Source organism: Dendrobates tinctorius, unplaced genomic scaffold (assembly GCF_039654945.1).
Source record: "Dendrobates tinctorius isolate UK_male_01 unplaced genomic scaffold, ASM3965494v1 ptg000099l, whole genome shotgun sequence".
Lineage (NCBI taxonomy): Eukaryota > Metazoa > Chordata > Amphibia > Anura > Dendrobatidae > Dendrobates > Dendrobates tinctorius.
The window spans coordinates 7,357,556-7,382,533 of NW_027361767.1; the positions used below are offsets into that span (position 1 = coordinate 7,357,556).

Genomic DNA, 24,978 nt, shown 5'->3' on the forward strand with positions numbered 1-24,978 from the left:
CATACCGCGGCCCTATAGTAACCGGCATCTGCCTGGTTAGTCGTGTTCGCATTATCCTTGTTTCTTTGTGTTTGGTCCCTGCGAGGACAATTGTTGTTATCTTGATTAGGTTGCTCAGGATAGCCCTATCGGCATCTAGATATATAAAAGTTACCACTAAAAGTTAAATCCGTCTTGCGTCTCGTCACTGCATCCCGCGACCTGCCGTACCTTCATTTGGCGTAGTCGGCCGGATGCAGTCTCCGAGCACGGACAACGATGCCGCGGACCAGAGCGGGGCCGCAGACTCAGCAAGTAACGAGGGCCCCCGGTCCAGTATCTCCTTGGGGGCTATGCTGAGCAATCTGGCCAGGTTCTCTGGCACCAACACCATGCTGTGGAGCTGGACGGAGCGGATGAAGGGCTCTTTCGAATGCATCCGATGACCCCTGACCTAGAAGCCGAAGTACCTCTCATGGCATTTGATGGGGAGGCCCGGGATTCAGTAAGGTTGAGGCCCCCGAGACACCGCAACACCTTTGCTAGGGTCTTGCGGATCCTGGAAGAGACCCATGGGGATCCGACAAATGGGGAGATGAGAACCCGGTTGTTCAGTCGCATGCAGGGAGAGGGGGAGACCATCACCCAGTATATGAATGTCCTTCAGGAGCTATACACGGCCATCGAGCGGAAGGACGGCGTAGGTGTAGGACCCATTGACATTACCCTACGCGACCTGTTAGTGACTGGACTTCGAGACCCTCTGACGAAGCAGGCATTACAGGAGCAAGTCCGGATGAAACCGCGTATGGCTTTCTCCAAGGTGGGAAGTCAGGCGCGCGCTCGAGAGCAGGAGCAGGGGCTGACGGTCCCCGCGGGGAAGGTCTGGAGCTTGCAGGCCTACGTGAATGCTGGCGGGAGCCCCAATGTATAGAAGAGATGAAACAAGAGCTGAAGAACATCAGGGGCGAGTTGGCCGAATTGAAAAGAAGGGCCGAGGCCACAACTGGGCGGCCTAGTTCAAACCCGGGGCCCTGGGGGCCTTGCAATGCCCGGAGCGGTCGGCCCTCGCAACACCGGTGTTATGAGTGCTGGGAGCTGGGCCACTTCGCACGAGAGTGTCCATGGCGTGGGAGATGCCCAGCCCGGCGGCCATTAAACTAGAGGGCTCCGGGCTGGGGGGACGCCGCTCGGAGCCAGAAGCCACGACATGGGGTGGTAGAATTCCCAAAGACCTGGTCGCCAAGTGCCCAGTGGTATGAGCAGAGGTCGAGGGCCGTGCCGTACGGTGCCTAGTAGACACAGGGTTGCAAGTAACGACCATGCCTGCAACTTATTTTTGGCAGCATTTTCCCGAGGCAGTGAGACCCCAGTGAGGGTCCATGATAAGACTGGTAGCCGCCAACCAACTGTCGGTTCCTGTCGCCGGAGTGGTTTGGATGCGTGGCAAATCCCTCGGCCGCCGGGGAGTGATCCTGACCCAGGGGGAGACCAATAACAAACACCCAGTCACCCTGGGTATAAATATACTGCGAGAGTTCGGCAAGTTACTTAATGACCCCACGCAAGAGACCTTGAACCAGTGTGGCTCCCGCAGGTCCCAAGGGCGGGTCTTCCAGCAGTTGGTGCGAGTTCTCCAGGATTGCCAGGAGGGCGAGGCACTGGGAAAAGTAATCGCGTCAGCAGCTCCTCCACTCATGCTGCCGCCCGGACAGACAGTAGTGGCCCTACCTATTCGGGCCCCGGTGCCTCTGGAGGGCGTGGAAATGCAGGTGGAGCGATGCTTCTCGGAACGCCTGCACCCTGGCATACTGGTGGCGCGCACCCTGGCCACTGTGCGGAGGGGGACCATCCTGGTGCGCTGTGTCAATCTAGAGGACCAAGACATCATCCTAAAGCCTCGGGCCGAAATGGCAAAGCTTGTGAGGCCTTTGGAAGAGGCGCTGCCAGTCCCTGCGATCCAATTAAAGGTGCAGTCCGAGGACCCTTGGGCAGTGACTATCCGATCTCTGCAGACTGCAGGTTCCTCGACCCAGGAAAAGGGCCGAACCATCCTGGAGAGAATGCGGGCCGAACTCTCTGGCCTGACCCCTGCCCAAATCCTCCAGGTGGAAACGCTACTTGGGCAGTACCAGGAGATATTCGCCAGCCACGAGGATGATTTTGGATGTACCACCGCCATTTCGCACGGTATTCCCACAGCAGGGACGGCTCCCATCAGGGAACGATATCAGCAGATCCCTCCTCAACTATACCAGGAGGTGAAAACATTACTGAGCCAAATGCTGCGGAAGGGGGTCATCCGAGAAAGCCAGAGTCCCTGGGTGGCTCCCATCTTGCTGGTTCACAAAAAGGACGGCACTCTGCGGTTCTGTGTGGACTATCGAAAGCTGAACGCCTGTACCATCAAAGACTCGTACCCGCTGTCCGCCTTGGGAAAAGCGACGTACTTCTAAACTTTGGATCTGGCAAGCGGGTACTGGCAAGTGCCAATGTCGGAGGAAGACAGGGCAAGACTGCGTTCATCCTTCCCATGGGACTGTTCGCGTTCAATCGGATGCCGTTCGGGCTGGCCAACGCCCCGGGGACCTTCCAATGGCTGATGGAGCGGTGTTTGGGAGATCTCAACTTTGAGGCCACGCTGATATACTTGGACGACATCATCATCTATGCCGCCACGATTGAGGACCACCTTCGGTGGTTGGGGCAAGTGCTCGGCCTGCTGCAGAAGTACAGGTTTAAGGTAAAACCCCAGAAATGCCACCTGTTTCGCACCCAGATCGAATATCTGGGGCATACTGTCTCCGCCGAAGACGTTAGACCGTCCCTGGAAAAGGTTGCCGCAATCCAGGGGTGGCCTACCCCCGGTGACGGTAAAAGATGTGCGGGCCTTCCTGGGGTTGGCCGGATACTACCGTCATTTCGTAAAGAATTTTGTACGTCGAGCCCGAGCCCTGTAAGACTTGCTAAAGGGGGGCTCCTGCCGGGGCGAATGGGTGGAGGATTCAGTGGCAAGAGCCGCAAGAAGAGGCCTTTCAATATCTTAAGGCCGCACTCTTGGGTGCCCCGGTGTTAGCCTAGTTGGATTTCTCGCAGACGTTCATACTGCACCTCGACGGGAGCCTCCATGGGCTGGGGGCTGTATTGTCACAAGTCCAATACGGCCGGGAGAGAGTGATCGCTTATGGCAGACGATCACTTCATGACTCCGAACGTAATCCCGACTATTACAGCTCCTTTAAGCTTGAGCTCCTCGCGGTAGTGTGGGCCATGACGGAGCGGTTCGCAGAGTACCTGGCGGGCTCCGAGGTGGTGATACGGACCGACAACAACCCGCTGGCCCACCTTGAAAATGCCAAACTATGGGCTCTGGAGCAGCGATGGGTGGCCCTGATGGCCAAGTTCAATTACAAGATCATTACAAAAGAGGAGCAGAGAATGTACATGCTGACGCCCTCTCCAGGATCCGGCATGCAACCCCAGGGCAGAGTCAAGATGACGAATTGGAAGGAGAAGAAGCGCCGTTCGCTCTGGCCCCCACCGTACTCACAGCTACCACCCAAGAACAATCATATTTAGGACCCCCCAGGGGTATGCTGGAACAATCTCATGATAAATGGATCCAGCAGCAGCAAGAAGACGGAGAAATTGGGTCTCTACGCCAATGGGTAGCCACTAGCAAACTACCTACCGATGCCCAGAGGCAAACCTTGCCTCAGGACATGCTGCTAATGCTACGCCAATGGGAAAAATTAGTCATCAAGAAGGGACTATTATATCGTAAGGCAGTATCTCGGACAACATCAACAACATCCTGGCAGGTAGTTGGGCCCGGAGCCTGACTCGGTGAACTGGCTCAGGAAGCCCATGAAAAAGGAGCCCATTTTGGAGCTCAAAAGACCTTTCAGTGGTTGCAGCAAATGGTTTACCACCCTCGCTTACAAACTGCAGTGGAAGAAGCTTGCCGGGCGTGCCGCTTATGCGAGCTAGCTAAACCACCCGCACAATGGGCCCCGGTACAGACAATAGTAACATCAGCTCCCTTCAAACTCTTGATGGTGGACTACATACATGACCATTGGCCCCGCACACCAGGGGTATGAACATTGTCTCGTCATGGTGGATCATTTCACCAAATTCGCCGTGGTAACCCCCACCCGAGATCAAACTGCAGAGTCCGCTGCCTACGCGATTTGCAGAAACTTCATCCAAGTGTACGGTTGCCCCCAACGGATACATTCAAATCAGGGGGCGTGTTTCTTGGGGAAATGAAAACCTGGCACTCAACTTAATGCTTGGTGAGGCAGTTTATTGTAGTACCAGAAAACGTTTCGGTCAATATAGACCTTCATCAGTTACGTGCTAGTATGTTTGAAAGTAGCTTGAAGGAGGGCGCTTTTTATGTTATTCACTGATAACGCCAGTAATCAAATGGTCAGAATGCTGCTGTAGAGCAGGATAATCTTAATAGTTGAAAATATCAGCGCAGCCTGGTCCTCCTGGACGTCGGTAAACACCACTTGTCCAAGCGACCGGAAGGCCCGCTGGGCTGAGCACTGTGAGAATCATGTGGGAATAGTGGATGAGGGCAGGTATATCTCGCCCAGATACCTTTCCTATGTGGCCTAATCTGGTCAGTATCTCACCTGGTTACTAATGAATAATGGGAGGGCGGATATAAAAGGATGCCAGGTGGGTGTGTGAGTGTCTCAGCCTGGGAACACAGAGAGCTTGTCTGTGTGACAGACACACGTGAGTGAAAGCAGTGCCCACTGCAACTGTGGTTTGGCTGGACAGAAGCCCGCCAGTTGGTAGTTAGGTTATACTTTGTTTAGTTAGTGCCGGACAAGCAAGGATTTGTTTTATGTTTTTTTTCTTTATGCATTGCTTTCACCTTTAATAAACCTGACCCAGTGTCAGTTATACCCGGACCCCGGCTGTGCGCCTGAGTTTCATGCAGAACGCACGTGACCTTTGACCCCAGCAAAGGCGATCCCGGAGTGTTTTATCACAGTACGTTCCTGAACTCGTGTGGGTTTATAACAACCGGGTACACCGGGTCACTGACTATACCCCCTACTCGCTGCTATTTGGGCAGGAAGGCAAAGGAATCACAGAGGTAGAACTAAACCTGGAAGAGCCACAACCCTGGACAGGGGTTTCATCATGGGTCCGGAACCACCGGCACCAGATACAAGCCCTCCACCGTATCGTTCATACAAAAGTCCAGGACCTGGAACATCCAGGGGCGACTCTGCCTCCATCCAGCAACCTCCAGGCTGGAGATCGAGTACTCGTACTAGACCAGCGCCCTCAGAACAAGTTGGAATCCCGGTGGGAAGAGGGTCCCTATCGAGTATTGCGCCGAATAAGCCCTGACGGGCCCGTGTTCGAAATACAACCTGAAAAAGACAGAGCCCTCCCTACTCGCATGGTGCACCGTAATATGTTGCGGCCCTGTACATCCACCGACCCCATACGACTCGAGACCACTCCTCGGGTCCCCGAACCTCTGCCAATGGTTTGGGACCTGGACGACGAAGACTTCCCAGCAGTACAAACGGGCCCTCCAAGGAACAATATCTCCGCAGGCCCGGTCGACCTGCCAGAACCGACCAGCTCACCACCTTCCACCACCCCAGAAAGTTCCACCGCAGTCGAACCAAGACACTCCGAGCGGTCAACAGCCGGAAACCCCCCCGAACGTTACGAACAAGATCAGTTCGTATGGCAACGAGAACTTTTGTCTCAAAAGGCCAACCCAGGCCTACCCAAGCCCTCACCCGAGGACTGGCAAGCATACAGGACAGAGGAGTGTAGGAGGAAGGGCCCCCGCCGCGTGTCCGGGCCGGAACCAAGGGGACTGACATCAAGGTTCCTAGGGGGTCTGTTTCCGGGGGACAGAATTAGGGGATGGACCGCAGAGACTTCGAGAACGGTTGGGGGAGGAGCTTATATAAAAAGGGCGGAGGACGCTAGCCGGGGTGAGTCAGCAGATCGGCAGAGGAGGAGCAGGAGACCTCGAGGGCGACAGGGAGCGAGAGCCTCCAGCAGCAACCAGAGAGGAGGACAGCGACAAGAGAGAGACTCGCTGTGGACCGCAGGGAGACAGCACCGAGACGACTGACGGAGGATCACCGCCTCACTCCAGCCCACGGCTGCGGCCTGCCTGCTGCCGCCCGCGGCCGTTGCCGCTTCACTCCAGCGCGCGGCTGCGGCCTGCCCGCTGCGGCCGTTGCTGCTTCACTCCAGCCCGCGGCTGTGGCTTGCCCGCTGCCGTTGCCGCTTCACTCCAGCCCGCGGCTGCAGCCTGCCCCCTGCGGCCGTTGCCGTCCCGCTTCAGTCTGCGGCTGGGGCCTGCCCGTCGCCATCCGCGGGTCTCCTAGCACAGCCCCAGGCTGCGCCAGCGGCCTACCAGCCGCCACTCAGCATCACCGCTGCCCATCCATGCCCGGGGGCTGCGACCTCCATTCTCCCGCTAACAGGCGGTATCCCGCTGCCTCCGCGGGGAGCTATCCTGCCAAAGGACTCTCCTGGGGCCTGTTGTGCCCCCGCCTCGCCTGGGCGTACAAATGCCCGAAGCCTTCGCCAGATCCTCGGCGGCTGGGCCCAGCGGCTGCGACGCCGAAGCACCATTGCACAGCACGCCATTGGATGTCAGGACGGCTAAGGCCTGTTTCACATTTCAGTTATTTGACGTCAGTCAAAATCCGCCAGGTTGTGAAAAAACGGATCCGTTTCCGTTGTGGCACAAACGGATGCCACCAGATCCGTTTTTTGACGGATCCGCTTTACTAGTGAGTGTCTGAAATTTAAAGGAAAATGAGTCTGGGGAAAAAAGAGAGACAGAGAGAGAGAGAGAATTTCTGGCAAGGAAATTCTTCCGGGCATGCTCAGTGTCAAAAAGCGGATCCGTTGCTGGATTCCATCAAAAAACGGTTGGCAACGGATCCGCCGCCCATAGGCGACCATTATGACGAATGGCGGATAGCGGCGGATCCGTTACTATCCGCTATTTTGACGCAGACAAAAAACGTTTCATTGTCCGTCCACTGAGGTCAGCGGACGACAAAATTTTGGCGGATCCATCATAAAACGGATCCAACGGATGACCATCCGTCAAAATCCGCCGCTAATGCAAGTCAATGGGAAAAAAACAAGTCAATGGGAAAAAAACGGATCCGACAAAAAAATGGCGGATCGGTTTTTTTTGTAAAGCGGCGGATTTTGACTGACGTCAAACAACTGAAGTGTGAAACAGGCCTAAGTGACACATAGTAACTAAGGACCCGTAGTCGGCAATACCGCGGCCCTATAGTAACCGGCATCTGCCGGGTTAGTCGTGTTCGCATTATCATTGTTTCTTTGTGTTTGGTCCCTGCGAGGACAATTGTTGTTATCTTGTTTAGGTTGCTCAGGATAGCCCTATCGGCATCTATATATATAAAAGTTCCCACTAAAAGTTAACTCCGTCTCGCGTCTCGTCACTGCATCCTGCGACTTGCCGTACCTACACAGCCTCAGCACCCTTATTTTTAGGGTCAGACACCTCCTCTCTATCTATTATACTACTCGGCTAATCATCCTATATTTTGTATTACAGCTTGGACTGCCCAAAGCAGAACTACTCTTCTCAACATAAATTTGATTGGTAAGACATGGGGCGCTACCATCTTCTTTGAAGAATATAAGTTATCACTGATCCACAGGTTAGGTAGGTGGTAACTTACTGTTTGGTAGAATCCGACCATTGGGAAACGTAACAATTGGAACAATGGAGAAATACGGTACATTTAGCATGAAAACCTGACGTAAGCTATATGTAATTTTCTAACCACACATTCCCTTTTCAGGACATAACTGGAATCACCTTATTTGTGGCTTTACTCAAGCACTAAGTTTTACACTAATCTACTGGCTGACTAATGGTGCAGACAGTGTACCTCGTCTGATATAACATTTGTGCCTGGAGGACCTGACATGTCCATGGAGCAAAACTGAAATCTTCTCCAAAACGTCAATTGACGTATTACTAATAAAGAAAATGATTTATTTTCCAGGACTCCTATTATTTGGGTAAACAGACCAGTTCCTTTATGGGGTCTTCAGGTAAATGTCACAGAATATTACTGTTATGTGGTCCCTATATATCACTATTATGTGGTCCCTGTATATCACTATCATGTGGTCCCTGTATATCATTATTATGTGGTCCCTGTATAGCACTATTATGTGGTCCCTGTATAGCACTATTATGTGGTCCCTGTGTAGCATTATTATGTGGTCCCTGTATAGCACTATTATGTGGTCCCTGTATAGCACTATTATGTGGTCCCTGTGTAGCACTATCATGTGGTCCCTGTATATCACTATTATGTGGTCCCTGTATAGCACTATTATGTGGTCCCTGTATAGCACTATTATGTGGTCCCTGTGTAGCACTATTATGTGGTCCCTGTGTAGCACTATCATGTGGTCCCTGTATAGCACTATTATGTGGTCCCTGTATAGCACTATTATGTGGTCCCTGTATAGCACTATTATGTGGTCCCTGTATAGCACTATTATGTGGTCCCTGTATAGCACTATTATGTGGTCCCTGTGTAGCACTATCATGTGGTCCCTGTATATCACTATTATGTGGTCCCTGTATAGCACTATTATGTGGTCCCTGTATAGCACTATTATGTGGTCCCTGTGTAGCACTATTATGTGGTCCCTGTGTAGCACTATCATGTGGTCCCTGTATAGCACTATTATGTGGTCCCTGTATAGCCCTATTATGTGGTCCCATTATAGCACTATTATGTGGTCCCTGTGTAGCACTATTATGTGGTCCCTGTGTAGCACTATCATGTGGTCCCTGTATAGCCCTATTATGTGGTCCCATTATAGCACTATTATGTGGTCCCATTATAGCACTATTATGTGGTCCCTGTATAGCACTATTATGTGCTCCCTATATAACTCTATTATGTGGTCCCTGTATATCACTATTATGTGGTCCCTGTATAGCACTATTATTTGGTCCCTATATAGCACTATTATGTGGTCCCTGTATAGCACTATTATGTACTCCCTATAGCACTATTATGTGGTCCCTGTATATCACTATTATATGGTCCATATTGCACTATTATGTGGTCCCTGTGTAGCACTATTATGTACTCCCTATATAGCACTATCATGTGGTGTGGTCCCTGTATAGCACTATCATGTGGTCCCTGTATAGCACTATTATATACTCCCTATATAGCACTATTATGTGGTTCCTGTATAGCACTATTATGTGGTCCCTGTATAGCAGTATTATTTGGTCCCTGTGTAGCACTATTATGTGGTCCCTGTATTGCACTATTATGTGGTCCCTGTATAGCACTATTATGTGGTCCCTGTATTGCACTATCATGTGGTCCCTGTATAGCACTATTATGTGGTCCCTGTGTAGCACAATTATGTACTCCCTATATAGCACTATTATGTGGTCCCTGTATAGCACTATTATGTGGTCCCTGTGTAGCACTATTATGTACTCCCTATATAGCACTATCATGTGGTCCCTGTATTGCACTATCATGTGGTCCCTGTATAGCACTATTATGTGGTCCCTGTGTAGCACTATTATGTACTCCCTATATAGCACTATTATGTGGTCCCTGTATAGCACTGTTATGTGGTCCCTGTATTGCACTATTATGTGGTCCCTGTGTAGCACTATTATGTGGTCCCTGTGTAGCACTATTATGTGGTCCCTATATAGCACTATTATGTGGTCCCTGTATTGCACTATTATGTGGTCCCTGTATAGCACTATTATGTGGTCCCTGTATAGCACTATTATGTGGTCCCTGTATAGCACTATCATGTGGTCCCTGTATATCACTATCATATGGTCCCTGTATAACACTATTATGTGGTCCCTGTATAGCACTATTATGTGGTCCCTGTATAGCACTATCATGTGGTCCCTGTATATCACTATCATATGGTCCCTGTATAACACTATTATGTGGTCCCTGTATAGCACTATTATGTGGTCCCTGTATAGCACTATCATGTGGTCCCTGTATATCACTATCATGTGGTCCCTGTATAACACTATCATGTGGACCCTGAATAGCAGTATCATGTGGTCCCTGTATAGCACTATTATGTGGTCCCTGTATAGCACTATTATGTGGTCACTGCATAGCACTATTATGTGGTCCCTGTATTGCACTATTATGTACTCCCTATATAGCACTATTATGTACTCTCTATATAGCACTATCATGTGGTCCCTGTATATCACTATCATGTGGTCCCTGTATAACACTATTATGTGGTCCCTGTATTGCACTATTATGTGGTCCATGTAAAGCTGAAGAAGATAGCAAAGCGTTTTCAAGTTGCCCTTTCCTTGGTATGAAATGTAATTAAGAAGTCAAGATAAGGCTTGGATGACCAAGCAAAATTTTAGTGAGAGCTGATTGTAGGATTACTAGAGATGCAAATGAGAACCCCTGCTGGACTGCAAAAGACCTTCAGAAAGATTTAGCAGACTCTGCATTTGTGGTACATTGTTCTACAGATCAGAGACACCTGCACAAATATGGCCTTCATGGAAGAGTCATCAGAAGAAAACCTCTCCTGTGTCCTCAATTTCAGTAAAAAAACATCTCACCAACCATTAAGCATGGGGGTGTGGATCAATCATGCTTTGGAGGTTGTCTTGCAGCCAATGGCACAGGAAACATTTTGCAGATAAAGGAAAGAATGGATGCAATTAAATTTCAACAAGGTCTTGATGCAAACATAACTCCATGTGTAAAAAAGCTGAAATTGAAAAGAGGACAGCTTCTACAAATTGATAATGATCCTAAACACAGGGCAAAATCCACAATAGACGACGTCCAAACTTTTACATGCCACTGGAAGTGAGGTTGTAGTGATAGGAGATATTAGTAATAGCGATGTCATGATAAGGGACATGAGTAAAAGTGAGGTTGTTGTGATAGGGGATATTACTGTTAGTGAGGTTGGGGTGATAGGGGATGTGATGAACCCGCACCTCGCCATCCTGCCTGATGTCACTATTGCGTCAGACAGATCACGCAATGTGGTCTTTCCACTTTCACCACTTTCCGCACCCCCTGGGGACCCAGAAGGTCAGATTGGTACGGTTTTACACAGACGCCTCCTGCCCAAGGAGGCACGGGAAGTGAAAAGATGTGGTCCACGCAGTCACTGGGTCTTCCGGTATCACACAATCACAAACTTTTACATGCCACTGTATGTGTGCACACTATGGCAGTATTATATGGCACTGTGGCATTAATTGGCTGCCCTTGGGATAGTGTTAGTCTCTGTTTCTCTCCTTCCAATATAACGGCACCCGCACCTTTATATACAAGTGTTGAGCAATCTTGCAGCCTCCGTTCTGTGTTTTCTCCTCCAGGTTCTCGTTGCGTTAATCAGCTTTCTGGAGACAATGCTCCTCACCTACCTGGGATATAAGGTATTCCTCGTCCTCTACGCCGCATGTATTTTTTTTTTACCAAACATTTAACCTGCTTCATATCTGCAGCTCCAACAATCCCAGAGAGTTCACACTTGTGTCTTCTAGGTTACACATCAGCTTTCACTCCCCTCCTTATATCGTCTCCGTCCATCTCCTGTCACCTCCTTCCTGAATAGCCACATGCAAATTCTTCTCCACCATTGTCCTATACTTTTTCTTCTACCACTTCATCCTTTCCCTCTTCAGTTTTCACTGAGCATCTAAATCCTTTGTCTTCCTCAATCTCAATTTATTTCTCTCCCTTCCTTCATTCTTTTCCTCCCACTTTTTTCGACACCCCTCTGCTTTCCTTCCCTATCATTTTACTTCCCTCTTCCTGTATCATATTTCCTCTTTACCTCTATAACCATCTTTTATCTTCCACATCAAATCTTTAGTAAGTCTTTCTTCCCTTCATTCTTTCTATATTTTTTCCCTTCTTTCTTTCTCTCTTTTTCCACTCTCTACCATTCTTTTTTTATCTCGTTCATCTTTTTTTGCTTCCCGTCTTTCTTTTCTCTCTCTTTTTTCTTTCTTCATCTTACATTTGTATCTCTTTCTCTTTTTATTTGTTTTCTTTCCTTTCCTTCCCGTCTTTATTCTTTCATTCTTTCTTTCTCTATTTTTTATTTCCTTTCCTTCTTTCTTTTCTTGTTTTCTTTCTTTTTTTTTCTGTCTTTTTTCTCTGTCTGTTTTCTTGTCTTACTTTCTTTTTCTTTCCTTTTTTCGCCTTCTCTTTTTCATCTTTCTTTCCTTCACTTCTTTCTTCTTTTTTCTCTTTTTTTCTTTATTTTCCTTTCTTTTTTGTTCTCGTCATCAATTTTCTTTCTTTCTTTCTCTTTCTTTCCTTCTTTTTTCCCCTAAATATCTCTCTTCTTAGTTTTTTCTTATCTATACATCTGGGACGCCCTCACACCCAGGGCTGTAGGGTACTCGGTACCGGGACCGGTAGATCTCAATGGATGTTGTCACGGTAGCTGTGACCCAGCCCGTGGCCCTGGGCGCCCATTGTAAATGTTCAGTGTGAATGAATAAGTCGTGACGCCACCTGTGGTGTTCGGCAATGTAGATGTTAGGCTGACGCTGCAGACAGATCCTCTGGGACAGATGGTGTGGTGCAGCAGTGATGGTATAGCCCTCCACAGGCAGGGCTGTTGTCCCAGGGCAGAGTAGATATGGTCACACTTAGGTGCTGTAGTGTCAGGCGCAGGGGATGTAGCAGTGCCAGGCAGGTTGACGCTGGAATAAGTGGAGGACACCAGGGCATGTAGTTCCAAAGCTTTACTCACAGTCTGTTGTACAAACAGGTGCCCGCTTCCGTGCCGTGTCCTCCGGGTCTGGGACTCAGTCAACCCCCAGGCCAGATGGAATACTCCTTTCCAACACTCCGCCAACTTGTGCCTTTCTGAACGTCTCCTCTTATAGCGCCTTTAGATGAAGTACTCCTAGTACTGAGTTACACTGGAGTTCCTCCTGTCTGGTGTTCCTATGAACTCTACTTGTACGGCAGACGACTGTAGCCTGCTTCGGGGACTCCTTGCTACTAAGTCCTGGCTCACTATCCAGTTGATGTTGTGCCCCCAAGTCTTGTGTGAGAATAAAGTGGTCACTACTTCTATTCCTCCGGTGTCTGCTGCAGGACCATTAGTATCCGTACAACCTCGGGGACCGGGCCCCGGCCTTGCGCTTAGAACTTCTAGGAAGGGTCTCTTCTCACCCACGTCCTCTGTTCTCTTTTTCTCCTCACGTTCCGTACTAATCCTTTCTTTCTATGGAGAGTCAAGCTTTCAGTCTATGTTGCTCTCTCTCTCTCCCTTTCCCGTGCCAGCAGACCCAGATCACTGGGATCTGCTGCAGCACTTCCATCCATCTATCCCTCTCTCTAGGGATCTTCTTCTCTCTCCAACCAACTACTGACTAACTGACTTAAACTCTTCCCGCTCCTTGAAATGTAATCTAACTCCACCCACCTCCCAGCACGTTTCGTGTTCCAAGCAGGGAGCCACCAATGGGTGCTTTGCTATACTCCGAGCAGGGAGCCGCCGAAGGTGCTTTGCTACACTACTGTGTGGGGTGCAGGTGCTGGAGCGTGGTCAGGAGTCTCCACCTTACCTGGATGGTGGGGTACCACACCTCAGGAGGAGGTGTAGTAACTCTGTGGTGACTGAACCCTCAGGGGCGCCACACATCTCATACCTATCCAATATTATTCTCAAATGTTGTGTGAAAGGTCATCAGTAGTTTGTGCTCCCAGACTCTTCTGTCTCTCTGAGATTTGAAGTTACCTTTCAATACCAGTAACTTCATGTCCATGGTGCTGTGTTCAGGGATCTAAAAATGTTTGGCCACAGGTAAATCTCTTTTTTCTTTTATTGTGTGGCAGAGAGAATTCATCCTTGTTCTAAGCCTTTGGTACATATAATTAAGTACACCCCATTAGATGTGATGCAGCTGAAAGTACCTGGGATCTTGTAGTCCTGATGTGATTTGGGGATCTTTATCTTGTCCGTGGTCATTATAAATGGACAGGTTTTACATTTTCTCTGGTTGCTGGGAAAGGTTCCTGTAGCTGTTGTAGAGGACAAGAAGCTTTTGACAATGATGCTTCTTAGATTTAGGGGCCGCCTAAAACACAGATGTGGGGGCGTCTGGAAATACAGATTTTAATCTGACAACTTTTTGTAACAGAGATTGTAGTTGAAGGCTCCCCTTAGCAGCTCCAGAATTGGATTGAAGGTGACTACTAGAGTTTCCTTTCTTCTTCAGTTTTGTAATGTAGAAGATGATTCCTTGATATTCTGGTGCTTCTTGCAATTTGATTTTCAATTGTTCTTAGATGGTAGCCTTTGTTCAAAAAGGTCTTTCTGAGGCCACCAAGGTGTTCATCTCTATCTGTAGGGTTGGACCACATCTGCTTGAAACTGATGGCCGGACTTTAGACAGTACAGTTTTTTATATGTTTTACATTAAAAGTGTCCCATCTAAGGTATGTTGGATGGTCAATTGGCTTCTGGTACAGGGACGTCTCTATTTTATTGTTCTGTGTCCTGTTGATGGTGTCCAAAAAGCTGATTTCAGTGAGTGTTAAATTGATGGTGGAATGAAACTGATGAAGGTGTTCAATGTATCGATAATAGCTCAGAGACCTGATGGGACAAGACTCGGAGGATGAAAAGACACTTTCAAGCTTGGCCATGAAAAGATTTGCGTATTGTGGGGCCATTTTGCATCCCATTGCTGTACTTGTCTCCTGTAAATATATGTTGTCATCAAAATGCAAAGTAATTATGGATGAGGATTAATTTTATAAGCTTCACCACCGAGTCATTATCAGTTCCTGAGTTTTCCATTATCACTTTGTAGGTATTTAATCCATCCTGGTGTGGGACATACCATCCATACATCCATGTGGAACATACCATCCATACATCCATGATGGCCAGGATGGTTTCTTCTGCTAGACGACCTGTTGCTGGTAGTTTATTCAATAGGTCAGTTGTGTCTTGAATACAGATCGGTGTATCCTTTACCAGGAGTTGAAGAATACCCTCTACCCATCCAGAAACTTTATCCGTAAGGTGACCACACATAAAATAATTGGTCTTCCTGGATTTACTGATCAAAGCATCATGGACATCAAATTGCTGGAACTAAAAGGTAACTAACTTCACATCCCAGAGAGACAGAAGAATCAGGGAGCACAAACTTATGACAGCCTTTGACACATTTAGTGCAGGAATGACTGTGTTCCATGTATTTCTTTGTACATCAGTTAAGGAATGTGCTCCTCAGCCTTTGTGGGGGCATCACAACCCTGGACCAGACCTCAATTAGGGGACAATAAAAGCTTCTCACTTCTAATCTGTGAACTCCTCCAATATTTACTATTTCTCCTCTTCCCACACTGATAGTTCTGCTTCACGTCACTTGTCTTATTATGGCATTTTTCCTGTGCCCTGTTGTGTATAAATATGAGAGTCTTCAGGTTTTCTGTTATGCTATAATAATAATAATCTTTATTTTTATATAGCGCTAACATATTCCGCAGCGCTTTACAGTTTGCACACATTTTCATCACTGTCCCCGATGGGGGCTCACAATCTAAATTCCCTATCAGTATGTCTTTGAAGTGTGGGAGGAAACCGGAGTACCCGGAGGAAACCCACGCAAACACGGGGAGAACATACAAACTCCTTGCAGATGTTGTCCTTGGTGGGATCCGAACCCAGGACCCCAGCGCTGCAAGGCTGCAGCGCTAACCACTGAGCCACCGTGCTGCCCTATGCTATGCCTGATGAAGAGACCGTAGGTGTCTCGAAAGCTGCTATGTGTTACCATCTTTTCACTTAGCCATTAAAAAGTGGACTATTTTAATATTTTTCACGTATTCAGATAGTTCCGCATCTTTGCCTGCCCCTTGGTTATCTCCCCACATTACAGTGCCTGCCAGTGACTTGCAGTTTGGGTAATTAAGAGATTTGGTGATCTGTGTAGACAGATAATGTTCCGTGGATAAAACGGTGTGTTAGGCGTCAGGTTTCTGCATCTGCTCTGCAGGAATCCAGAGCCTCACATTCTGCGGTCTCCTGCTGTCTATCTACCGCAGAGGAGATTGCTTTGCAGCAGATCGCTCCAGAGACTAAGTCCCTCTGTTCTCCTACTGGGCATGCTCACGAGATGATCTCCCATTGGAGATCGGGAGTCATGTGCCCAGGTCCTGCTCCAGATCTAATTGGTCCATCTCGGAGATCTGGAAGCTTCCAGAAGGTCCCGGCTATAAAAAGCGCGCATGACCGTTCGGCCATGCGCTAGTATTGTCTCTAGTTGCTACTGTGTGAAAGATGATGGATGTATGAACCTGCGAATGACTCATTAAGATCCCCTTCCTCTGATATTACGAATGCGTACAGGGACTTAGATTAGAGTCAGCGCCAGCTCGTGGCAAGCCTCAAGCCACTACAGCATCATCCACAGTGCTAGTGTCCGACATAGCGCCTGCTTTGTAGCTGTGTCGTCCAGCGGCAGTGTCCTGCGCCGCGCTGCAGTTGCAGCCCTCTTTGGCGCCCGCAGTAGCGACGCCGCACGCACGGTAGGTCTAGACGGACGCAGCTCCTCTGTCTTGCGTCCTGCTCCTGTGACCAGATACCGTGTGTGCATTTACATGAGACCTGTGACACTAACAGGCTCAGCCTTTTGTGTTTACCTCTGCTGACATCTCTGTGAGCAAACAGAGATTGCTTACCGCACTTGGGTGACGTTCAACCCGTGTGCGATATACCGCCATATTGTGCGTCTGTCATTATCTAGCAGCGGTGTAACACCTAGTGCACGGTGGACCCCGAGCGGCGAACGCACTTTATTTATTTTTATTTAGTGCGTTCCGCCGTTCCTAACACGGTGTCAGGTTCTATTTGAGCGCCTACTGTTCTCGGCACAATTGGATTTGACAGTGAGGGACAGGTAATTCCCTTTTAGGCGCGATGTCCTCGTTGTCTTAAGTGTTCAGTCTCTTTTTATTCCTATTAATGTACGGGGAGGACGGGACCTTGTCATATGGGCGCCAGGTAACTTTCCTATAGTTGGCAGCTTATTAAAGAGAGCAAAGTATGTGAAGATGCTAAGAATTTACATTTTTAGGTAAAATAATCCCATCTAGATGTTGCGTTAGGGCATAGCGGCCTGGAGAGGCTCTGTGCTCCTGTATGGGCTCCGCGGGGGCCGGCCCATCCTGGCCTTACATGGTTTACAACCAGGGGTTAGAGACATCACACCTACAACGATCGGCCGATTACAGGGTATTCATCCCCTTCCCAGTCAGGCAATTTTGCTTTTTTCCTCCTCCCTTTTCCCAGAGCTGTCTTTTTTTCTTTTTATTCTTTTTCCATCCATATCGCCATATGAGAGTTTTCCATTTTACCTTACGGATTACTTCATTTTACATCTTAACAGTTTTGGTATAAAAAAGGTGTTTTTTTTTTTTCGTTTCTTTTTTTTGTGCTCCTTTATATTTGATAGAGTAAAAGATTTTTTTTTTAACTTTTATTTTTTTATTTCATAAATATATTATATTTTATTTTTGTGCTTTATTATTTGAACCTGCCTGATCGCTTCTTTTTATATACTACAGTACTACTGCATAATCAAAATGACGATCTCCTATGAAGTGCAGCCAGAAGCTGAGCTTCATAGGGAGGACTCTGATAATTTCAGGCCATCGGGTATCCTGACAACCCATCAGAACCCCATGACCTCATTGCCAGAAGGCCAATGGGTTGCGGTTCACAATTTTGCAGCCAGAGATAGACAGAGTTTGCAAACATTATTAACGATACCCAATTGCAAAAAAAATGATTTTTAACCCCAAAAAACCATGCATTTAAGTAAAAAAATTTGAAATTTGATAACTAACTTAAGGGGGTTGTATGGAATTGAAAAAAAAAAAATGGCTGATTTATTCCTTTAAAAAAAGCATCACAGATGTCCACAGGTTGAATGTGGTATTGTAACACTGCTTTATTCAATTAAATGACGCTTACCTGCAATACCAGACCCTACCAATAGACAGTTGTGGCGCTTTTTCGCAGGTCTTTTTTTTTTTTCTTCTAATCCTAGAAGATAATTGTTTTTCCAGTGATTTTTTTTTTGCCCCAAAAAACATGAATTTAACTAAAAAAAAAATTATCCCCAAAGCTGGAAAAACCCTTTTAGTCAACTCCTCTTTAGTCATTGTATTGAAATTAGAAGTATAACTTAAAGGGGTTGCAAATAAAAAATAAAAAAAACCCACTCCTGTTTACATATTTAAAAAAGCTCCACACTTTAAATGTTTTACTCTCCTATTATTCAGTTCAATAGAGCTGACCTGCAATACCAGACACAACCTGTAGGCAGTTGTGGCGCTGTTTCACACTTTTTTTTTTTTTTTTTTAATTTTAGAGGATAATTTTGTGTTATTTTTTTTCTGCAGCCTTGCTGTGAAACTAATAAGGACATCCCCTTTATATGTTATATATTATGTATTATACATACATTTTTTGCTATATTACAGGGCAATATTTGGGAGCAGTTGCTGAGATTTCCGTTTATTCTCGAGATGTTCAATACTCTGCCGTTCTTTGTTACTGTAAGTACCAATCCCGCCTCCCCCTCCACTCGTTCATTGCCCTTTTCACCCTTGTTCTCCCATGCAGAGCCGCTGACCCGCGCATCCCCCCTGATGGCAGCCCCCCACCCACCTCGGGCTTTCCATATTAATCCGCAGACAGGTTGTGAGCAGAGGTCCACAATGTACCTTTCCTGACAGCCATTCATGTGGAATAAAAGCTTTTTATATGGGAATGTAGGTGCGGGGTTACAGAAAGTCGCTTATTTTTAGCGCTGTTAACGCTGTTTGTTCCATCCCAGGTTACAGAGGTGACGTATTTAATACTAGCAGGCTATTTTATTAGCACCCCAGCCAAAGCCAGTTTGGAAAAAAAAAAAAGAAAAAAAAATTCCGACAGAGGTTTAATAGTCCTTTTAAGCACATAAATAGGAGTCTACAAAATGTGTTTTGTTATAGCGATATCTCGTTCCCGGAAAGTTGGGGAGAAACCAGTCATGGCTGCCTGTAATGGTGTGCCATCTGTGTAGTCACACTATGGGTGAAGCATGGTACAATATGGTTTTTTTTCTGTGAGACTTCTATTTCAGACTGTTACCACAGAGACACATTTTTCTGCATAGAAACTGTGTACATAAAATGTTTTTTTTTGCATTGAAACAATAGAAAAAGTAGTTGCAAATGTATTCACACCCTTTCAAGCTACAACTCTAGGGAGTGAAGTTGTGCCCATAAGCCACATAAGTTCTTTTTTCATGTTTTTTTTTTTTAATTTAGCTAATTAGAAGTGAGGTCTGAATGTCCCTCGGGGGCGTGGGGAGTTCTCGAAGCCCAACAGACAGAGAAGAACGGCTACAAAGAGTTCATATTTGGAGAAACATCAGCCACCTGTCATGCCTGGACTCAGAGTACACAGCTGCGGGGCGCAGTATTGTCATTGATTAATGCTCACAGAGCTAAATCATCGTATCATCACCCGGCAGCCGTGTCATGGTGGCTTCTGTCCTACAGCCGCGGAGTACCAATCAGGCCACTGAACCGGGGTCCTTCAAGTCGAGTCAGGACCATACGGCCGAGGATCGCTACATCAGAACATAGGCAGAACAGAGGACAATATTACTGGAAGGGACCCAGAATGGAGGACATTATACCAAGAAGGGGCCAGGATGGCAACATTATACCAAGAAGGGTCCCAAAGTGAAGGACATAATTACAGGATGGGGGGCATAATTATAGGATGGAGTACATTATTACTGGAAGGAGCCCAGGATGGGGGGACATTATACCAGGAGGGGGCCAAAGATGAAGGACATAATTACAGGATGGGGACATAATTACAGTATGGCAAATTACAGGATTGGGGATATTATTACTGGAAGGAGCCCAGGATGGAGGGGCATATTATACTAGGAGAGGGCCTACATAAATACATGATGGGGGACATAAATACAGCATGGGGATTACAGGATTGGGGATATTATTACTGGAAGAGGCCCAGGATGGAAGGAAATTATACCAGGAGAGGGCCCAAGAAGAAGAACTTAATTACAGGATGGGGAATTAAAGATGGGGGATATTATTTCTGGAAGGGGTCAAGGATCGGGGGACATTATACTAGGAGAGGGCCCAAGAAGAAGAACATAATTACAGGATGGGGGATATAATTACAGCATGGGGGATATTTTTACTGGAAGGGGCCTAGGATCAGGGGACATTATATTAGGAAGGAGCCCAAGGTGGAGGACACAATTACAGGATGGGGACAAAATTACAGGATGGGGGTATTATTACTGGATGGGGCCCAGGATGGGGAGACATTATACCAGGAGGGGGCCCAGGATGGGGAGACATTATACCAGGAGGGGGCCCAGGATGGGAATATTATACCAGGAAGAGACCCAAGATGAAGGACATAATTACAGGATGGGGACATTATTACAGAATGGGCAATATTATTACTCGGGGGCGAACACGTTTGTTTTTAAAAGATCTGGAATGCTACAAAGGCCCATACATCTGAACAACATGCAAGTGGGGGCCCAGATCCAAATTGCACTGGGGCCCTTTCAACTCTAGTTACACCAATTACCATGGCCAAAGTCGATGTGCAAACGTAGACTAAGGCTACGTGCACACGCTGCGGAATGGGGTGCGGATTTGGCCGCGCGGATTTTGTAAAATCCGCAGGTAAATCTGCAGGTCAAAAGACCTGCGGTTTTACCTGCGGATTAGCCTGCGGTTTTTCATCTCCACAATGGAGGAGATGGCAAACCGCTGCGGATTCCGCAGAAAAAATTGACATGTCAATTCTTTCTGCGGTTTCCAAACCGCAGAAAAACCGCGCGGAAAAATCCGCACCGTCTACACTGCGGTTTTTTATTCCCATAGGGAATAATGGTACTGTACACAGCAGCAAAAACTGCTGCGGACCCGCAGCGGAACCACAGCAGAATCCGCAGTGTGTGCACACACCCTTAGGGTTCCATGAGTTATGTAGCGTCAAAAATGCTCCCGTTCAATGACAGCAAGGGTGACATATATTAGAAAGTTGCAGAAGTTTTCATCCTAGAGTAATTCTGCTGGGAGTTGTAGTTTTGCAATAGTTGCAGAGGCACAGGGTAGGGACCAAAGGTCTAAATGACAAGCCCCTCGTCAATAACCAGCGCTGAGTCCTCCCGTGCTGCACGTTTGCTTTCTTTCCCTCCTCCCTGCCTTTTCTTGGCCTCTCTCCTCCGTTTTAAGTAGCACCTGTCGGGTAATGCCATTTGCCCATTCTCTTGCTGCCCACTCGTGGTGTGTGAAGTGCCGCTGGGATTGGGTACAGCTGCCACTCACATCCCACATCCATCAGGCTGATGTATACGAGCCCTGCCCTGTCACCTCGCTCTCTGTAATCAGGCGCAGGCTGTTATTACGGCCCAGTGGGTGGATAGTTAACACGAAATGTGCTCAGGAGTGAGCTGGGGCCACGGTGATAATGAATTTCAGGGCACAAATATCTAATTTTTCCACCGAAAACATTATTCCAAATGATGTGCTCTACCATCCATGACGTTCTGCTCTCCACTCACATCCAAAGCTGCATTCAATATTTTTTCTAAACTAGAAATACATTTCATATGAGGTGCTGGATTTTGAATGCAGCTTTAGTTGTGACTGGTGTTGAATAATTTTACCCACTTGTTGCTGTGTGTTTTGTTTTTTAGGTTTTTTGGCCGCCTTTGAGAAGTCTTTACATCCCTGTCTTCCTCAATTGCTGGCTGGCAAAGCACGCTCTGGAGAACATGATTGTAAGACTTTTTGACTAGTCGGTGACCATTTCTCTCTTCTTCCTTTGGTCCTGCTGTTTTTGCATAGAACATGGCATATTATTATTTATGGCAGATGGAGTGTTGTACATATGTGAAAAATTATAGCGTCCTATATGAAAACTCAAATTTGTACCCTCCCCCACTACTAAGTGCTCTAACAAATTTAATTATAAAGAGGTAGAAATCTGCTTCCCTTCCCAAAGTCTGGACCTGTCAACAGGACTGGTGTATTGCTTTCCCACAGACTAGACCTGTCAGCAGGACTGATCTATCCCCTTCCCAAAGATTGAATCTGTCAGCAGGACTACTCAACTTCCTTCCCACAGACTGGACTTGTCAACAGAACTGGTCTATTCCCTTTCCACAAACTGGACCTTTCAGCAGGACTGGTCTGTTCCTTTCCCAAAGACTGGACCTGTCAGCAAGACTAGTCAATTCCCTTCCCACAGACTGAACCTGTCAGCAAGACTGGTCTATTCCCTTCCCAAAGACTGGACTTGTCAGCAGGACTGGTCCTTCCCAAAGACTGGACCTGTCAGAAGAACTAGTCAATTCCCTTCCCACACACTGAACCTGTTAGCAGGGCTGGTCTATTCCCTACCCAAAGACTGGATTTGTCAGCAGGACTGCTCTATTTCGTTCCCACAGACTGGACCTGTCAGCATGACTGGTCTATTCCCTTCCCACAGACCAGACCTGTCAGTACGACTGGTATATTCCCTTCGCACAGACTGGACCTGTCAGCACGACTGATCTATTCCCTTCCCTCAGACTGGACCTGTCAGCAGCACTGGTCTAGTCCCTTCCCACAGACTGGACCTGTCAGTAGGACTGGTCTATTCCCTTCCCACAGAGTGGACCTGTCAGTAGGACTGGTATATTCCCTTCGCACAGACTGGACCTGTCAGCACGACTGACCTATTCCCTTCCCACAGACTGGACCTGTCAGCAGCACTGGTCTAGTCCCTTCCCACAGACAGGACCTGTCAGTAGGACTGGTCTATTCCCTTCCCACAGAGTGGACCTGTCAGTAGGACTGGTCTATTCCCTTCCCACAGACTGGACCTGTCAGTAGGACTGGTCTATTCCCTTCCCACAGAGTGGACCTGTCAGTAGGACTGGTCTATTACCTTCCCACAGACTGGAACTGACAGCAGGACTGGTCTATTCCCTTCCCACAGACTGGAACTGACAGCAGGACTGGTCTATTCCCTTCCCACAGACTGGACCTGTCAGCAGGATTGGTCTATTCCCTTCCCACAGACTGGACCTGTCAATAGGACTGGTCTATTCCCTTCCCACAGACTGGACCTGTCTGTAGGACTGGTCTATTGTTATATCTATTACTCAGTTTTATTTAAAGTATTTAAAAAAATGTCTGTGTCATATGCAAAGTAAAGCCCAAGTCTCCAATGGGTGGATCCAGACCATCTAAGTGTCCTGTACAACCTTTCTTGAGTGGCCCCTGGGGTGTAAATTGATGTACAGTTTGACCTTAAAAATTGGAGCATGCACGGAGAAGACATATTTGGCATGCACATGCACTGATCCAAATCTTACTACTGGGTCATCTGTGCGTAATGTGAGTGAGAATATTCGTGCTTATACGTTTGTACAGTGATGAGCATGACTCCAAATATGTTAGTCTGCATACATAATGCCTTGAAAAATATTCATACCCTGTGAACTTTTCCACATTTTTCCTGTTACACCAACAAACATAAATGTATTTTAATGGGATTTTATGTGATACCAACATAAAGTAGCAAGTAATTGTGAAGTGCAAAGGATTCAGGGTTTTCTAAATATTTTAAGAATATAAATCTTAAACTTGTGACGTGCATTTGTATCCAGCCCCTGTAGTCTATACCCCTAAATAAAATCCTGAGGGACCAGTTGCCCCCAGAAGTCACATAATTAGTAAATTAAATCCACCTGTGTGTAATTTCTTCTCAGTATAACTACAGCTGTCCTGTGAAGACCTCAGATTTTTTAACGAACATTAGGGATCAAACGACATCATGAAAACCAAGGAACACACCAGACAGGTCAGGGATAAAGTTGTGGAAAAGAGTAAATCAGGGTTAGGTTATAAAAAAATAGCCCAAGCTCTGAACATCTCACGGAGCACTGCTCACTCCATCATCCAAAAATTTGAGGAGTATGTCACAACTGCAAACCCACGAAGACATGTCCGTCCACCTAAAATGACATTCCAAGCAAAGAGAGCACAAATGAGAGAAGCAGTCAAAAGTGCCATGGTGCAGAAACAGAAAGAGGATGATGCCAGCTCATTGCTTAAGTGCGATGAAGTCCAGCGTGCCCAGAACCACGAGCCGACCACTCGTGTTGGCAGATGTAGAAAGAGAAGAAAAGTTCCAGCTTCTGGTAAAATTTCAAAAATTGATTTTTATTACATCAAAATAGATTAAAAGTAGTGGACAGGATGGTCAGCAAGCAATGTGTTTCGAACATGGTTGTTCTTTATCAAGCTTGCTCCCATTTTAATCTATTTTGATGGAATAAAAATTATTTTTTTGAAATTTTACCAGAAGCTGGAACTTTTCTTCTCTTTCTGAAAAGGCCCATGATCACTGGTAGAGCTGCAGAGATCCACCGCTCGGGTGGCAGAATTTGTCCACAGGACATCTATTAGTTGTATGCTCCACAAATCTGGAAGAATGGCAAGAACAAAGCCATTTTTGAAAGCAAGCCATTAGAAGTCCTGTTTGCAAGATGCAAAAAACCATGTAGAGGACACAGTTAACATTTGGAAGAAAGTGCTCTGGTCAGATGAGACCAAAGTAGAATTTTTTGGGCTAACTGGAAAATGTTAGGTGTACTGGAAAACTAATGTGGCACGTCACTCTGAAAACACCATCCCCACCGTCACACATGGTGGTGGCAGCATCATACTGTGAGGATGCTTTTCTTCAGCAGGGGCAGGGAAGCTGGTCAGAGTTGATGGGAAGATGCTAAATACAGAGCAATCCTGGAATAAAACCTGTTAGATGCTGCAAAAAAAACAAAACTTGAGACAGGGGCGT

General features: G+C 47.1%; 1 protein-coding gene across 8 annotated transcripts in view; it reads left to right on the forward strand.

The window, feature by feature from the left end:
* QTRT1 (queuine tRNA-ribosyltransferase catalytic subunit 1) overlaps positions 1 to 24,978 on the forward strand; it is a 353,595-nt gene that overhangs the window by 166,718 nt on the left and 161,899 nt on the right. For all 8 annotated transcript variants that reach the window (XR_012234469.1, XR_012234470.1, XM_073587543.1 and 5 more), the window contains exons 5-9: positions 7,583 to 7,630; positions 8,040 to 8,088; positions 11,417 to 11,476; positions 18,567 to 18,641; positions 21,827 to 21,910. Coding sequence is in view for 6 of the 8 variants with exons in the window: in XM_073587543.1 (XP_073443644.1) it covers positions 7,583 to 7,630; positions 8,040 to 8,088; positions 11,417 to 11,476; positions 18,567 to 18,641; positions 21,827 to 21,910 (316 nt within the window). In the remaining 2 variants the exon portion in view is untranslated. The remainder of the gene's footprint in view (positions 1 to 7,582; positions 7,631 to 8,039; positions 8,089 to 11,416; positions 11,477 to 18,566; positions 18,642 to 21,826; positions 21,911 to 24,978) is intronic.